We start from the raw sequence: 18,521 nt of genomic DNA on the forward strand, positions 1-18,521 counted from the left end.
ATCAAAGGACTTGAACGTGCCCTTTTCAAAGGATGAAATACAAATAGCCAACAGATACATAAAAAACGCTCAGAATCACTAGCCCACATCGAAAATACAAATAAAAACTACAAGGAGATTTCACCTCACCACAGTTAAAATGGCTATCACTCAAAAATGTAAAAATAATGCTGGTGAGGATGTGAATAAAAAGTACCCTAATACACTGTCAGTGAGAATATAAACCAGAAAAATCATTATGGAGATTCCTCAGAAATCTGAAAATATATCTAACATATGACCCGGCCATCCCACTCCTGGGAGTTTACTCAAATGAAACAAAATCAGCATATGAAAGAGCTATTTGTACTCCCATGTTTATTGCAGCTCAGTTCACAAATGCTAACACATGGAATCAACCCCAATGTCCATAAAGAAATGGTGATATATACACACTATGGATAAAGAAATGGTGATATATATATACACACTATGGGATACTACTCAGCCATAATAAAAAATGAAATCCTGGGAGCTGATGCTGTGATGCAGTGTGTTAAGCCACCACCTGCAGTGCCACTATCCTATAGGTTCAAGTCCTAGCTGCTCAACTTCCAATCCAGTTCTCTGCTGATGTGCCTGGGAAAGCATCAGGATGACCCAAGTGCTTGGACCCCTGTACCCAAGAGGGAGACCCAGATGGAGCTCCTGGCTCCTGACTTTGGCCTAGCCCAGCCCTGGCCGTTGCAGCCATTTGGGCAATGGACCAGCAGAGGGGGGAGCCATCTCTCTCCATTTCTCTCTCTCTTCTTCTCCCTGTAACTCTCTTATACAAAAAAAAAAAAAAAAAAAAAAAAAAAAATCCTGACTTTTGCCACAAAATAGCTGCAACTGGAAACCATTATGGTGAAATAAGTCGGTTCCAAAACGACAAATCTTTTAAGTTTTCTCTGATATGTAATAGTAATTTGTAATATGTAATACAGAATAAAAAAAAAGAAAATGTAAAGGAATAAACATCTTGTGATTTGAGTGTTGTTTTTAGCCCTTGTTTATACTCCTATGAACTGTAGTCTTTCTACTTTTTACTTGTTGAATGTTACAGTTAGTGGTGCATTAAGCCTGTGATTATAAAGTGAACTGAAGTCATATTTTTGCAAAAATTAAAGAAAGGAAGGAAGGAGGGTGATTTAGGGAGGAAGAAATGGACAGAGGAAGTAAGGTTATCTTCTTAAAATTATACTTATGAGGCCGGCGCTGCAGCTCACTTGACTAATTCTCCGCCTGTGGCACCGGCACCCCAGGGTTCTAGTCCCAGTTGCTCCTCTTCCAGTCCAGCTCTCTGCTGTGGCCCAGGAAGGCAGTGGAGGATGGCCCAAGTGCTTGGGCCCTGCACCCACATGGGAGACCAGGAGGAAGCACCTGGCTCCTGGCTTCAGATCGGCGCAGCATGCCGGCCAGCAGCGGCCATTTGGGGGGGTGAACCAATGGAAAGAAAAGGAAGACCTTTGTCTCTCTCTCTCTCTCACTGTCTAACTCTGCCAGTCAAAAAAAAATTATACTTATGAAATATATGAAATCTTCTCTTTATATTATTAATAAATAAAAAAAAAAGGCAGGGGAAGCAGAAGATGGCCCAAGTACCTACTACCTATGTAGGATACCAAGATGGAGTTCCTGGTTCCTGGCTTCAGCCTGGCAAAGCCCTGGATGATGGGCCATTTAGGGAGTAACACCAGATGTAAGGGGTGTGTGTGTATCTCCCTCATTCTCATTGCTCTTTCAAATAAATAACTCTGTTTAAAAAACTGAAGTCAGGGGCCAGCGCTGTGGCGTAGTGGGTAAAGCCACCGCCTGCAGAGCCAGCATCCCATATGGGTGCCGGTTTGAGTCTCGGCTGCTCCACTTCCAATCCAGCTCTGCTATGGCCTATGAAAGCAGTGGAAGATGGCCCAAGTCCCTGGGCCCCTGCACCCAGATGGGAGATCTGGAGGAAGCTCCTGGCTTCGGATAGGCGCAGCTCCAGCTGTTGTGGCCAACTGGGGAGTGAACCAGCGGATGGAAGACTTCTCTCTCTCTCTGCCTCTCCTTCTCTCTCTGTATAACTCTTGGACTTTCAAATAAATAAATAAATCTTTTTTTTTTTAAAAAAGTGGTCAATCTGGAATAAAAATACCCATCATATGAAGTTCCTGATTATTTCCTCCCCAAGACACTGAACCACTATAGCATGGGTACAAAGAGGTAGCAAAAATATAAACCCAGCAGCAGAAATATCACTGGATAATCTACAGCACAATATTTTACATCTGCATTAATTATTCTAGATAATACATGAAATCATCTTCTCTGGTATAACTGTAAATAAGTAGTTCAAAGAGTTAAGATACATTTGATTTATTATGAATACACACCCAAGGATATATACTAACATTTATACATCCTGCTTAGGTTAGTCATTATAGACTGTAATGAATAGCAAACAATGAAAAGTTGACTTTGTTCAGCAGTGTGAAAGGGTTTTGACTTCCTTTTTTTTAAGACCACCAATAACAAACTAAAACGACATTTAGTGTAACAGAACAGACTAAAACTACATTTAGTGTAACAGAACAGTCGTTCCAAGGCTTATAAAATATAGATAGCAAGTAATTTTCCTGTGAATTGTAGTAGTAATTAGTTTTATAAACAAAGTATTTTTAAATGTTATATATTTCTAAGTTTAGCTGAGAACCTGGCAGTTAAAATTCACATATTAAAAAAACATCTTACTCAGATACAGAGTTTTTGCAAAATCACTGCTAATCTGCACTCACCCCTCCCAAAGAAAACCCAGATTTACTAATTTCCTTTTCAATTTAAAAATCTTATATAATCATACAGGTGCACAACAGTTGTATATACAATAATTATTACATTATTCTTTCATGGTAGAAGACAAAAAACAACCCAAATGTCCAGCAAATGTCCAGGGGTCCTCAAAATGCTCATGGAAAATGTATATTATAATAAAAAGTTTGCACCAAAATAAACATCTTTTAATTCCATTTTCCCAAAGTTTTTGAAGTCTGCATGTATGTTATGAGCATATAAAAGAATACCATGGAGCTTTTTTTTTTTTTTTTTTTTAGTTTTTTGACAGGTAGAGTGGACAGTGAGAGAGACAGACAGAGAGAAAGGTCTTCCTTTGCCATTGGTTCACCCTCCAATGGCCGCCGTGGCCGGTGCTGCGGCCGGCGCACTGCGCTGATCCAATGGCAGGAGCCAGGTACTTATCCTGGTCTCCCATGGGGTGCAGGGCCCAAGCACTTGGGCCATCCTCCACTGCACTCCCTGGCCACAGCAGAGAGCTGGCCTGGAAGAGGGGCAACTGGGACAGAATCCGGCGCCCCAACTGGGACTAGAACCCGGTGTGCCAGCGCCGCAAGGCGGAGGATTAGCCTAGTGAGCCGCGGCACTGGCCACCATGGAGCTTTTCAAAAGAATGTAGTGGCTTTCCAATAACACTGCTTTAAGTCTGTTGTCTAACAGCATGTCAATCCTCTCCTGGATGGTGTTTTTCTAGGAAAGTTTGTATGCATATCATCAAGTCTCTTTGAAAAATTAAGAAATTTAAATGTATGCTGGAGGTTATGACAATATATGTGGCATTTTATTTTAAAAATTGGGGAAAGTTGAATATTTTTTAAAAGTAGGTGCTTGAGTAAAAAAATTGAAGGTTTTTTCTTTAACTTTTATTTAATAAATATTAATTTCCAAAGTACAGCTTTTGGATTATAGTGCTTTTTCCTTCCCCTAACTTCCCTCCCACCCATAACCCTCCCATCTCCCACTCTCACTCCCATCCTATTCACATCAAGATTCATTTTCAATTATCTTTATATACAAAAGATCGATTTAGTATATATTAAGTAAAGATTTCAACAGTTTGCACTCACACAGAAACACAAAGTGTAAAGTACTGGTTGAATACTAGTTATAGCATTAATCACATTGTACAACACATTAAGGACAGAGATCTTACGTGGGGAGTAAGTGCACAGTGACTCCTGTTGTTGATTTAACAATTGACACTCTTGTTTATGGTGTCAGTAATCACTGCAGGCTCTTGTCATGAGTTGCCAAGGCTATGGAAGCCTCTTGAGTTCACCGACTCTGATCTTATTTAGACAAGGCCATAGTCAAAGTTGAAGTTCTCTCCTCCCTTCAGAGAAAGGTACCTCTGAAGGTACTTTTTTTACAAAAGAAAATTTATATGCCACAATTTATGTAAACATTTCAGATTTCAACATGCACACTTGTGTATAATGATTTTTTTTTTTTTTTTTGACAGGCAGAGTGGACAGTGAGAGAGAGAGACAGAGAGAAAGGTCTTCCTTTGCGTTAGTTCACCCTCCAATGGCCGCCGCGGCCGGCGTGCTGCAGCTGGCGCACTGCGCTGATCCGAAGCCAGGAGCCAGGTGCTTCTCCCTGGTCTCCCATGCGGGTGCAGGGCCCAAGCACTTGGGCCATCCTCCACTGCACTCCCGGGCCACAGCAGAGAGCTGGCCTGGAAGAGGGGCAACCGGGACAGAATCCGGCGTCCCGACCTGGACTAGAACCCGGTGTGCCGGCGCTGCAAGGCGGAGGATTAGCCTATTGAGCTGGGGCACAAGCTATAATGATTTCTTTTATGGTCAAAATGCATGTCGTGGTCAAAATGCATTTCTTTCATCTTAGTTTCTTATGTTTGCCTATGTGGTCCTTTATATATATATATATATATAATTATATATATCATATATATCATATATATCATTATATATCATATATATATCATATATATCATTATATATATAATGATATCTGCAGACCGAAATTATCTTCAAAAATAAGTTAAATATTTGTTGCCATATCAAATGCAGTATGTAAAAATTAAGTTTAGCCCTTTTCTAACAGGTGATAGTTAAAATTGGAAATGCTCTTCTTTTAAATTCACCAAATTTATATGTAGGAAGCCACCAAAATGATTTTTGTAAGTGCCACTGCAATATTCCCTTTCAAGTGTGGCCTAAATTTCAATATTTAGAATGAACTGCATGTCTGCTCCAGGTCTGAAAAATGTGGGCTTTTACTATATTTTGAAGCAGTGAAACATGTACATTAGCCTATAAAAAAGATATGTGAAATTTGAGAGCTTGTTCATTTTCTATGTAGAGGTATCTCCACATGAAAGGGTTAAATTCATAGCCTTACTAATTCCTTGCTTCCAGTATTTCAACTGGTCTCCTCCCTTCACTATTATTACTACCACTACTATTACTTTTGCACATAGTTAAGTACCCTTCAACATGATTCTTAAAGCAAAAGTGCTGTTTCTGTGGTATTGTATTCTCGAAATAATCATATTTAATTTTTTCAAACAAGGTTGCAGTTTTTAATTGTTCTGCTCCTGTGTTTTTTGCTGGTGTGTAATGAAAGCAAGTTTTTTCTTTTCATGGTTATTTAATACATTAGCTGCCTGTAAATAATTCTTGTTATGATGCTCTGGAATGTGTTGCAGAAGTTCTATTAGATTAGTTTAAAGCCTTGTTTGGAAACCACATTGTTTTGGTTATTTCTATTAAATTAGAAAACTGAAAAAATTAAAAAAAAAAAAGAATGAGGTAGCTTTCTATGTACTGACAAAAAGCCATTTTTAAGATCAAATATTAAAGTGTAAAGTGTGGTACAGTGTCTACAGTACATATTGGAAAGTACCCAGTAATCTCTTGTATATAAGTAAAATTCACCAGTTTAGAACATGTGAGCTTCATTTGTTAAATGAGCAATCCATTAATTCCTTTTCATATTCTCCTAACTTCTTACTAGAATAAATATAATTCCATTTCAAAATTTCCTGGAAATTTTAAGTAAAATCTGTGGAAAGAGGATTACCAAATTAGGTATAAATTTAAATCAAAATGACTTGTCAATGTTTCAAATTACTCACAAAATTACACTGAAGGAGCAAAAGAGAAGTATGCCAAATAATCTACAAAACACTATTTTTACTCTATGCTCTCAAACAAAAAGCAAGAAGTACAACATACAAATATTGAACTCTAGTTAAGTTTGTTTTCCCACAAATACATATCATAAGTTCTGAACCTACCTATAATAATTTCCAGGACTGAGCTAATAAATAAATATCTTGAGGATAATGGAAGTCAGACTCATCACTATTAGCAAAGGGAATATGGGTGAAGGTTAGAATGAACTCCATGGTACCAGCTCAGAATTGTAGTTATCAATCAAAGCATGTAAAGAAAAAAATGAGGAACCCAAAAATAGATCACACTGCCCAAATATGGGACATAAAAATGATAATCATGGGTTCTCTGCCATACAGTAAAATAACCCATAAATTCATAGTCATATAAATAAACTGAAAGAATCAAAGGGGAGAGTGAAAGATCTTTGGAGTAGAATGCTATCTAATAAATGTATGAAATGTCTGTGTCTAGCCTTCCCTAGACACAATTCACATGTTGAGCCCTAACCTCCTTCCCCAATATAACGGCACTTTTATTTGAAGGTGAGGCCTGGATTTAGCAAGTCATGCGTGTTGACCCACCATGATGGAATTAAAGGTTATAAGAATAATATAGGGGGCCGGCACTGTGGCATAGTGGGTAAAGCCACCACCTGTAGTGCCAGCATCCCATATGGGCGCTGGTTCGAGTCCCAGCTGCTCCACTTCCAATCCCGCTCTCTGCTATGGCCTGGGAAAGTAGTAGAAGATGGCCCAAGTCCTTGAGCCCCTGCACCCGCATGGGAGACCCAGAAGAAGCTCCTGGCTCCTGGCTTCGGATCGGCACAGCTCCAGCCATTGCGGCCATCTGGGGAGTGAACCAGCGGATGGAAGACCTCTCTGTGTGTAACTCTTTCAAAGAAATAAATAAATCGTTAAAGAAAAAAAAAAAAAAGAATATAGATCTCTCTCCATCAAAAAAGGCAGCTGATAGCACACAGAGAAGAAGGCCCTCACCAGAGACCTAAACTGCTATCATCTTGATTCTAAACCTCTAGAACTATGAGAAATTTTTGCTGCTTAATCCATTGAGTCAGTGGTATTTTGTTATAGCAGCTGGAATTAAAACACATGGGAAATTGTTAACATTTGGAAATAACTGCATCCTGAATTAAGCTAAATGGCAAAAATGTTAACATTTGGGAATAAAAAGAAAAAGCAAAATTATTGGAAACCATTGAAATGTCTAAGTACTTATCTCTGTCCTAGCTAATAAAAAAATGCCTAATTATTTTGTTGTTCTGAAAGACTCACAACTTGAAATTCTGAGATCAGGAACTTTGTCTTCTAATCCTGTCACTTTTACCTTTGTCAACTTAAAACTCCCCTCAGCCTAAGATTTCTCATCATAGAAAAAGAAATAATAGCCACAGCTAAAGGGGAGCTACAATTATATTGACTGTATTTACCTGAATGTTTCTCTTATCTTTTTCTAAAGCAGGACACGAAACAGTGTTCAGCACTCCTCCCTGGCAAGCTGCCATTCTCAGTGACAACAATCCTCAATGTCTGAAGGAAACGAATTTAGCTGCTGTAATCTTAAACAAACATGTTTGGCACTTTGCATAACACATTTCCACAATGATTAAGTCTGTGCTCTACACAGTGCAGACACCTGCTCATGAGGTTTTTTAAAAAATGCTTTTCCTTAGGCCGGCGCCGCGGCTCACTAGGCTAATCCTCCGCCTAGCGGTGCCGGCACACCGGCTTCTAGTCCAGGTCGGGGCGCCGGATTCTGTCCCGGTTGCCCCTCTTCCAGGCCAGCCCTCTGCTGTGGCCAGGGAGTGCAGTGGAGGATGGCCCAGGTGCTTGGGCCCTGCACCCCATGGGAGACAGGAAAAGCACCTGGCTCCTGGCTCCTGCCATCGGATCAGCGTGGTGCGCCGGCCACAGCGCGCCGGCCGCGGCGGCCATTGGAGGGTGAACCAACGGCAAAAGGAAGACCTTTCTGTCTGTCTCTCTCTCTCACTGTCCACTCTGCCTGTCAAAAAAAAAAAAAAATGCTTTTCCACAGTAATACTCAAAAGGAGCACTATTCTTTGGTTTTTCATTTTCTTTTCTTTTCTTTTCTTTTTTTTTTTTTTAAAGATTTGTTTACTTGTTTGAGAGTCAGAGTTACACAGAGGGAGAGGTCTTCCATCCTCTGGTTCACTCCCCAGATGGCCGCAACGGCCAGAGCTGTGCCGGCCTGAAGCCAGGAGCCAGGAGCTTCTTCTGGGTCTCCCATGCGGGTGCAGGGACCCAAGGACTTGGGCCACCTTCTACTGCACTGCCAGGCCATAGCAGAGAGCTGAATTGGAAGTGGAGCAGCTGTGACTCGAACTGGCACCCATATGGGATGCTGGCACTGCAGACAGCGGCTTACTCACTATGCCACAGCACCTGCCTCTCTCTGGTTTTTATAGAGCAGTAACTTATAGTAAAAATACACTGACTGGTTTCTTCATACTTACTGCCCAGTTTTCTTGGAAATTACACCAAGGTATGCATCTCTGCCTTCTGTTCTTTTACAACTTAGAAAAATGTGTTTTCTTTTTTTTTTCCCCCAAAGAAATATAAATGAAATCCCTTAACTTTATTACCCCAGTGTATATTACACACTCTACCCAAACAAGTCTGTATTTCTTCTAAGAAGTCAACTAAAATTTCCAAGTGAACTGTATTTATAATGTTTAAATTCTGTATATATATTATAAATACCTAGGGCAAAGAGAAGACTTGGGATTAAAATTAAGCTAATGTAGGGGGCAGCACTATGATACAATGGGTTAAGCTGCATCCCAAATGAGTACTGGTTTGAGTCCTAGTTGCTCCACTTCTGAGCCAGCTCCCTCCCAGCTATGTGCCTTGGAAAGCAGCAAGATGCCCTGAGTGCTTGGGCATGTGAGAGACCTGGATGGAGTACCAAGTTCCTGGTTTTGGCCTGGCCCAGCCACAGCCTTTGCAGACATTTGGAGAGTGAACAAGTGGATGGAAGATCCCTCCCTCTCCTTCTACCCCTTTCAAATAAATCTTTTTAAAAAATTTAAAGCTAATATCTTCCAGTGTTCTAGAGGCCAGTTACACCCTTCAGTCTACAAAGGTTTTACCATAATTATGTGAATATTAGGACACAGATGATTACAACCCCTCTCGTCCTACCCCAGGAAAGGGCTAAAAGGGAAGAGAAAGCATCAAAGAAAACAGGGTCTTAGCCATTTGTCCTAGACTGCCATCCTAGGTTCTGTTCAAATAGGATTTCTACATTACAGAAACTCTCCCTCAGCTCCTGCCAGAGGGTAGCCTTTCACTTAAAACATGGGTCTGGAACCTCACTGGTACCTTTGGTCTGTCAATTCTGTACTCAAAGATTGCAACAGTAATCCCTTTCTAGGCTCAAACTTTTCACAAAGGAGATGAGTCTGACCAGATTTCAGCTCTCCAAGACTGACCAGGAACCATCCCTGGAGCTATAACTTACTCTGCTTCAATCCTTTGCATCCGAAGGTTTGAATCTGCATGCTTGGTTGAATTTATTTTTCCCCTAGGCTGTTTAATTGAATTCTCACAAAGTTCTAGGCCACCGCCTTAGACTGACTCTTCTATTTCTTAAACAACCTGACCTCATTTATCTAAACAGAGGGCACCTATTAATAATTTTGTGTTTCTCTGTATAGTAGTTCTGAGGTTTCTGGTTATCCAGTCCAGAAAACACTAACCTTTAAGGATATGGAGTCAAATAATATTGCAAATCAGAATACTTTTACAAGATCACTTTCTTTAAACAATTATTTCCAGTCCCATGGGATCAAATATTTTCTATCTAGACCTCTCCTCTGAGTTTCAGACCCATTACTCTAACAGCCTATTCTCCATGCCCACTTGGATGTCTCAAAGGCATTGAAATAAATGCATTATACCTACCCAAAATTCAACTGTTGCTATCTTCTTTTCCCCAAATCTGTGTTATTTCCTGTCTTGGTTACAAATACCTCTACCTATCTGGTTCTTAATAGTAGGAAACATGGGCAGATACACAGAGCAGCAAAAAACAATTAAGTCATGCAACACAAATTTTCCCAATGAAGTTGAGCAAAGTAATAGTCCACATTCTTGTTTCTGGTCTCACCCTATAAACAAGAGCAATATATTTAGTGCCACATTCTTCATATTTTTGAAATTTTTTTTGGTGACTGTACTGTTTAAAATGTCCCCTAAATGTAGTGCTAGTGCTGTGTAGTGTTCCAAGTATAAGAAGCCTGTGATGTATGGAGACCTCTAATGGCAAAAAAACACCAAATATGTAAAAGTGGCCGATGCTATGGTGTAGCAAGTTCAGCCACTGCCTGCAACGCTGGCAATCAATATGACAAAGTCTCGGCTGCTCCACTTCCAATCCAGCTTTCTGCTAATGTGCCTAGGAAGGTAGTGGAGAATGGCCCAAGTCCTTGGGCCCTTGCACTCACGTGGGAGACCTAGAAGAAACTCCTGGATCCTGGCTTCGGTCTGGCCCAGCTCTGGCCACTGCAGTCATTTTCAGAGTGAACCAGCAGATTGAAGAGCCCTCTCCCTCCACCCCCAACCCTCCTTCCATCCTTCTCCCTCTCCAACTCTGACTTAAAAAAAAAAGTAAAAGATAAGTTTCATTAACGCATCAGATATAATGCTGGTAGCCATGAGTTCAACACTAATTAATCAACAGTACATATTAATTAAGGTGATTTTATACTGAAACACACAAAAGACAAGGTCATGTATTGGTCAGTTAATGAAAATGTTGCGACCAGTGGCTCACTAACCCTGTATTTCCCCAAGGATTAAGGGTTCAGTGTTCACTAATTCAGTGTTAGTGATGACTTTACAAAACAAAACTACCTCAGACAATGATATGTATCCAACCCTATCATCAAGTCCTATAGATTATACCTCCACAGCATGACTCAAATCCATTAACTTCTCTTTGTCACATCTATTGTCATCATAGGACATTATTTCTTGCCTCAAATAAATTTCCCTACCTCCAACTCTTCCAATCCATTTCCTTCAAAGGGGTCAAAATTACTCATAAGGCAAAAGCCCTGCCACGTTGGTGCCTGAATTAACTGTGCAATGATGTACCTGACGTGAAATCCAAAAAACCCTTAAGAGGTCCACAAGATTGCTCTTTGTGTCCTGATGACCTCTCCAGCTTCAGCTCAGCACCACTCCCCTCTCACACCACTGCAGACACATTCTTCCTCTTCTTTAAAAATCAGGAACTTGTCAGCCTCAGCGATTTCAAACACACTGTTCCCTTTGCCTCCTCTCTGCTCTTATATAACTTCTACTCACTCTTCAAGTCAAAATGTGTTACTTCCCTCTGTCTTTCCTTCATAATGCCACCAATTCATTATTTATTTATTATTATATTTGGCTCTTTAATAGACTATTATCTACATGAAGGAAGAACTATGCCTTTTTAACTTGTACCTATATTTCCTGCATCCTAATTAGGGCTTGATAAATATTTCAAAAAGTGTGTGAAAATGAAATTAAAAATCTGTTTTGGTGCAAAACATTTTTGAACTCCATACATAGTTTTTTTAATAATATGCAATTTCCACAGGCTTTTTCAAATACCCTTGTTTTATTCATCTTTTTCATATTCCAGCTGCTTCAAGTGAATTATAAGCCAACAATCCTTTCAAGGTATTGTTTTAAAAATTTCTTTATTCTTTTTTATGTGAAAGGTAGACACAGAGGTAGACATCGATAGATCTCAGATCCACTGGTTCACTTCTCAAATACCTACAACAGCCAGGACTGGCCCAGGCAGAAGCCAGGACCCAAACCCCAATTCAAGTCTCCCATGCGGGCAGAATGGGCTCAATCACCTGCTGCCTCCCAGGGTGTATGACAGTAGGAAGCTGGAAGCAAGGGCAGACTGGGATTCACACCCAGGTATTCATATCTGATATGAATATGGACATCCTAATGACTAGATCAAATGCTCATCAGCTTTCAAGAGCTGGAAACAGTTTTCAGCATTTTTATTGGATATTTTTCCTAAACTGAGAGTTGTGTTTCAGTTTCATTATCAATTGTAGCAATACTTATTGCTGAAGAAGCAATCACAATGTCCTATAACATTTCATTTATAGCTGTCTGTGACCTCACAGGTTTAAACAGTTCTTTATCTTTTGCTTTTTACCATTCTAGTAAGTTAACATTCTCATGCATATCCTCTAAAAATTAAACATTTAGGGGTCGTCTCTGTGGCGTAGCAGGTGAGGCGGCTGCCTCAAATATTAAGTATTCAGTTTTTACCAGTGCATTTCAAATAAACACATGACAACTTTATAACGTATTTCTCCACAGAAACATTCACTCTGAAATCCAGTAGATTCAAACACAGTTCTCCTCCTGCATATTTTCTGATTGGTTTCCAATGCTTTTTCCACTAAGAAACTGCTTATGTTTTAAATGATTCTTCTCTACAACCAGATTCTTATCAGTTACATTCCATCAAATGCAAACCACCAAAACTCTGCACATTATAATTATTTACCTTTTTCTGATTGTCCCTGGTCTTTGTATACACTCATCTGGGGATAAGTGTTCACAAAATAGTATGATTCTGGCTTCTATATTATGCTGGTGAAAAACAATGATGATGACAAAGTATGGTATTTGGTTTCTCCACACTATTATTATTTCAGCACCTTTATTTAACTTAGCCTGGTGAATTTTTAGAAATATTTGCAGTTTTTACTATGACATATTTTACAAAAAACTTTCCACAAACCAACTGACCATAACATTGAATAGCTAAAGAAAAGTAAAATATACTGTACACCAAGGAATGCAAAGCTGGAAAAGTATTAAAATAAAGTCTGTGCAGGTGGGTTGGCAGAAACTAGTCTAACTACTAAGTTATACCAAAGGCTTCATTGCTTTTCCTTACACATTGGTTTAGAAAAATTCTTAAGTTACAAAACAAACTGAACCATGATTTTATCTTACAGTTTAAAGTAGCTAATATCACACTGTGATATATATTAATAGTATTATTATTATATAATTTATATATAATATAGTATACACATAAGCCCTATATAATTCCTGAGTTATAACTTTCTGTCTCTTTGGAAGTTCAGGGACCCTAAGAAATTCGCCTTAACAGTCTATTAGTTTATTAACTCTTAGTTTATTATATGGAAATTGCTCTGTAGTTTTAAGCAGATTTTTGCCTTTGAAATACTGCCTTTTATAGGTATGATAAGGACCTTTCATTTCTCTGAGATTTTCCAGAATGATGAATTTCATAACAAAAGTTAAATTTCAAGAAAAAAATATCTCAGAAGACCTAAATGAAAGATCTCTGCGAGTGAGATCCCAGTGGAAAGAACAGGGCCATCAAAGAAGGAGGTACCTTTCTCTGAAGGGAGGAGAGAACTTCCACTTTGGCTATGACCCTGTCTGAATAAGATCGAAATCGGCAAACTCAAAAGGCTTCCATAGCCTTGGTAACTCATGACAAGAGCCCAGGGAGATTAGTGATGCCATAAACAAGAGTGTCAAATTGTTAAGTCAACAACAGGAGTCACTGTGTACTTACTCCTCATGTGGGATCTCTGTCCTTAATGTGTTGTGCAATGTGAAGTAATGCTATAGCTAGTACTGAAACAGTATTTTACATTTTGTGTTTCTGTGTGGGTGTAAACTGATGAAATCTTTACTTACTATATACTAAATCAATCTTCTGTATATAGAGAGAATTGAAAATGAATCTTGATGTGAATGGAATGGGAGAGGGAGCGGGAGATGGGAGGGGTGCGTGTGGGAGGGAAATTATGGTGGGGGGAAAGCCACTGTAATCCATAAACTGTACTTTGGAAATTTATATTTACTAAATAAAAGTTTTAAAAAAAAGGAAAAAGAAAAACAAATCTCATTAAAGTTAAAAACTGAAAAGTCTAAGATTTTACTCAACTTGAAACAAGTTAGGCTGCCAAAGTATCTCTGCCTACAAAATAAATTTTAAACCCCAAAATATTAAAGCTTTCTATTATTCAGTCTCATGTTATTTTTCTGTTCTTCAATCTATTTTTATTCTTTTTCACATGATCCCTTGAAATCAAATGTGTGCTCACTGGTTTATTGTCTATTGCTTCAACTAAACCTAACTTCTACAGTAGAGAACATATCTATTTCATGCATGCCTGTATACAGCAACCCATGTGAAAACTATCTCACAGACACAACTCAATAAATAATAGATGGACTTATAAATGTTTAAATGTAACTTGTCTATTTCTACCTAAAAGCCTACACACATGCTATTCCTCACTGCTTCCGCACTCTCACCAACACCTCTTGAAACCTGTATGAATTCTACCTGCCCCAGTGACTCAATAGCTCACCATCTCATAAATCTTTATCCAACACATTTATTTACAAGAATTTATTTCATTCCCACCAGCCTATAGTATTTCCTCTCATCTTCTGTATCAAGATACAGAAAGGTAAGTTTAGAGAGATTAAGAAATATGTGGGGGGCCAGTGCTGTGGCGTGGCTGGTAAAGCCGCCGCCTGTGGTGCTGGCATCCATTTATGGGCACCGGTCCAAGTCCCAGCTGCTCCACTTCCGATCCAGCTCTCTGCTATAGCCTGGAAAAGCAGTGGAAGATGGTCCAAGTCCTTGGGCCCCTGCACCCACACTGGAGACCTGGAAGAAGCTCCTGGCTTTGAATTGGCCCAACTCTAGCCGTTGTGGTCATCTGGGGAGTGAATCAGCAGACAGAAGACTTCTCTCTCTCTGCTTCTGCTTCGGCCTCTCTGTAACTATGCCTTTCAAATAAGTAAGGAAGGCAGGAAGGCAGGGAATAGAATAGAATAGAATAGAATAGAATAGAACAGAACAGAACAGAACAGAACAGAATAGAGAAAGAAAGCTATGGGAAGCCATGAGTGAGTCAAGGATTGCAGCTAGGTCTAGGTCTACTCACTCCAAAACTCTTATTTTTAACCCTTTCTTTTACTGCATCCTTAAATAATTCTTAAATAATGTTATTTATTTAAAGCCCAGTGTTGCCATATATCAACAATGAAATCTTGAGGACCTCAGATGCTGTACAGATAAATAGGGGTACTTATAGTACTCACTTCAAAAATGTCTAAGAATTAAATGAAAAAAATCATGAAAATCATTTAGAAGTAGCTTGTACTTAACACAGGAAGCCTCCAAGAAATGTTTATCATCAACAAATTTTTTCTGTAAGGGTTAAATGGTAAATATCTTAGTCTTTGTGAGCCACGGAGTCTCTGTTGAACAAAACAGGCAGCAAGCTGTATCTGGCTCACAGTCAAAATTTACCAATGCCTACTTCATGGCAATGCTCCTCAACCTCAGCATTACTGACATTGGGGCTGGATATTTCTCAGTTGCAGAGGGCCGTCCTGGACACCGTAGGATGTTTAGCAGCATCCTTGGCCTCTGCCCACTACACACCAGAGGAATCCCCAAGTTATGACACCAAAAGTCTCCTGTGGGGCAAAATTGTCCCTAGTTAAAAAAAAAAAAAAACATTGCTCTACAGTCATCAAACTTATAAGGGTATAGCTTAAATTTTCTAAAAAAGAAAATACCTTAACAAAATTGAACAATAATGATTGAACAACATACATATACTTACTTAGCTAAGAGTCCCACACTTAGAAATAACTTTACAACTTCTGTGATACACACAGCTGTGGTTGAAAAGTAGCGTTCTGTATTTGTTGTCCTTGTGTATCTTAAAGCTACAGTGTAAGCTGCAGCCACCAGGGTCATCACTGTCAAGCAGTATAACTTGAATAGTAAACTGACATTTTCTGGAAAATACGTGCAACAAAGACATTACTTAGTAGACAGTATTATAAAAATTAATCAACTAGTTATAGTGCAAAATGCCTAATTTCAAGCAAAAAAAATTTTAAAGCCTAAGACATCTTAAAGTTCATTTCAAAACAATACATTCCAATTACATGAACACAATGACAGTTGACTTTAAATATCAACAAGTGAGGCACAGATTTTGTTCCTGGGGAGTGCCTCAATTATGAGATTATGTGGCATACCAATTCTAGTTCAGGATGTTATAAATTACATATTTTAAATATCTTTAGGACTACAAACTTGTAAAAACAAAACAGAAGGAAAGCAGCTGCTATAATACATAAGGGTAATTCAGAAAGTTCATGGAGAAATATAATTAAAAGATCAGTTTAAGGGTGAGATTTCAGCACAATAGTGCTTGAGTTCAAGTCCCAGCCTTGCTCTCCATTCAAACTTCCTGCTAATGCACACGTTGGGAGGCGGCAGGTGATGGCTCCAGTTTTTGCGACCTTGCTATGCACAAGGCAAACCCAGACTGAGTTGATGGCTTCTGGCTTCAGCCTGGTCTAGCACACCTGCTGCAGGCATTTGGGACATGAATCAGCAGATGGGAAATCTCTCTGTCTTGTTCTCTTACCCTAATAAATAAAATAAAATTTTAAAATTCAGTTTATTTTGGTACAAAAGAACTTTGAATTCCATGTACAGCTTTTTCATATGCCTTTTCCATGACCTTTGTGAAGACTGACTGTATGCATGGATTTCAAATTTTTTACCAAAATAACTTTATCTTTTAATTTCATTTTCTATGAACTTTGCAAAATGCCCTAATAGATTCTAAATTTAAAGACAGCAGAGAAAAAGCAAAAGAAATAACTAAGTGATAAAGTGAAGCTTTATAGACAACTTTGTTATGCTCACTTCAGCAGAGCATACACTAAGACTGGAACAAGTACAGAGAAGATTAGCATGGGCCCTGCACAAGGTTAATATATAAATTCATGAATAGTCCTATATTCTGTTTTCTTGTAGTTTGATGTGCTGCTCTATCCTCTGCATTTTCCTGTAATTTCCAAATGTATGTCAAAACATTTGAATACAATCAGATTAAAATGTTTTGACATGGGAGTGCTGTTGTGGCACAGTGAGTTAAGCTGCAACCTGCCATGCTGACATGCCATATGAGTACCGTTCCAGCCCTGGCTGCTCCAGCTCCCTGCTAATGAACCTGGGAAAGCGGCAAAAGTTAGTTTAAATGCTTGGGCCCCTGCCACTTATGTAAGACCTGGATGGAGTTCCAGGTTCTTAGCTTTAGGCTGGCCCGGTCCTGGCCATTGTAGCCATTTGGGGAGTGAACAAGTGGATGGAAGATCTCTTTGTCTTTCTGCCTCTCTCTGTGTTACTCTGGTTTTCAAATAAACAATTTTTTTAAATATTAGGAAAATATTAAGATGATATGTCTCATTAATGGCTTGTAATTTAATATTCATGATGTCAAGTTTGATTGTTTAAGCAGTAGACTATTATTTTCTCCATTTGTTTAAAGTTTGATTTTAATAATGTTATTTTCAAAATCTATTTATTTATTTGAAAGGTAAAGTTAGAGAGTAGGGGAGAGAGAGATTCTTCCATCCACTGGCTCACCCCCTAAATGGCTACAACAGCCAGAGCTGGGCCAGATCAAAGCCTGGAGCCAGGGACCTCTTCCAGTTCTTCCACATAGGTGCAGGGGCCCAAGGACTTGGACCATCCTTTGCTACTTTCCCAGGCACAATAGCAAGGATCTGGTTCAGAAGTGGAGCAGCCAGGATTCAAACTGGCACCCATATGGGATGCCAGCTTTGCAGGTGGTAACTTTACCCTCTACACCACAATACTGGCCCCCATTTTCTCCTCTATTAAAGTATATCTTCTTATTGTCAAGTAACATACAATCTGTAGGGTAGTGTCTACATCATACAAATATCCTGTGCCTTGTCATCATTTCATCAAATTGTGTTTGTATTCACTACTGTTCTATTCCTTTATCAGTTATTTCACTGAGTATCTAAATCAAGGGTGGGGAATTGTTTATTTGTGAGCCATACAAAATGATCAACCTAAAAATTAGCCTGCTATAGATTTATTAAATATCAAATCCCACCTGCAGTTGCCTTGGCAGGGTCAGAGCAAATGATTTTGCAGGCCTTACATGGCCCATGGGCTGGATATCCCCATCCCTGAAATAGTGATTTTTATTCTCTATTTATAAACTGGCATCTTTCTGCTAAATTAATATTATAACACTTCCCCCTATCGAATGGGCATGAACTATACTTTCTCCTTAAAATTCAAAGTAAAGGCATTGCTTTTTCCCTTAATTTTCAGTATACGTATCTGGTAGAAAAAACTTTTTGAGTATCACTGTGGATTTATAGATCTCATGAAGTCACCATTCTGACATTTAAATCATTCCAAATGTACCCAGTAGGAGCCCCTTCGGATCAGCTCCTACGTCCTTCTGGTATGTTCCATCTGATCTACTAAGTCACCCCTATGGCAAACAGTCTGTGCCAACTCAACCTCGGGCCTCCAACCACACATCCTCCCAAGATACCACTGCTCTTTTTATTCAGAAATGGTATTTTGCCAGCAAGACCTGGGTGCCAGAAGCTT

At 39.1% G+C, this 18,521-nt stretch overlaps 1 protein-coding gene and 1 non-coding gene across 3 annotated transcripts in view; one reads left to right on the forward strand and one right to left on the reverse strand.

Annotated features, from left to right (window-relative positions):
• The window catches only part of SLC35A1 (solute carrier family 35 member A1), a 44,420-nt gene that overhangs the window by 20,290 nt on the left and 5,609 nt on the right, over positions 1-18,521 (reverse strand). Inside the window, exon 2 of one of the 2 annotated variants that reach the window (XM_002714566.6) lies at positions 15,685-15,862. The exons of the other annotated variant lie outside the window; for it this stretch is intronic. Coding sequence (XP_002714612.1) covers positions 15,685-15,862 — 178 coding nt within the window. The remainder of the gene's footprint in view (positions 1-15,684; positions 15,863-18,521) is intronic. 2 annotated transcript variants of the gene reach the window in all.
• LOC127493326 (U6 spliceosomal RNA) lies at positions 16,782-16,887 on the forward strand. Its single transcript, XR_007923383.3, has one exon. It is a non-coding gene; the product is annotated as a U6 spliceosomal RNA (small nuclear RNA).

This window comes from Oryctolagus cuniculus, chromosome 5 (genome assembly GCF_051225735.1).
Source record: "Oryctolagus cuniculus isolate XC-2025 breed Fujian yellow rabbit chromosome 5, ASM5122573v1, whole genome shotgun sequence".
Classification (NCBI taxonomy): Eukaryota; Metazoa; Chordata; class Mammalia; order Lagomorpha; family Leporidae; genus Oryctolagus; species Oryctolagus cuniculus.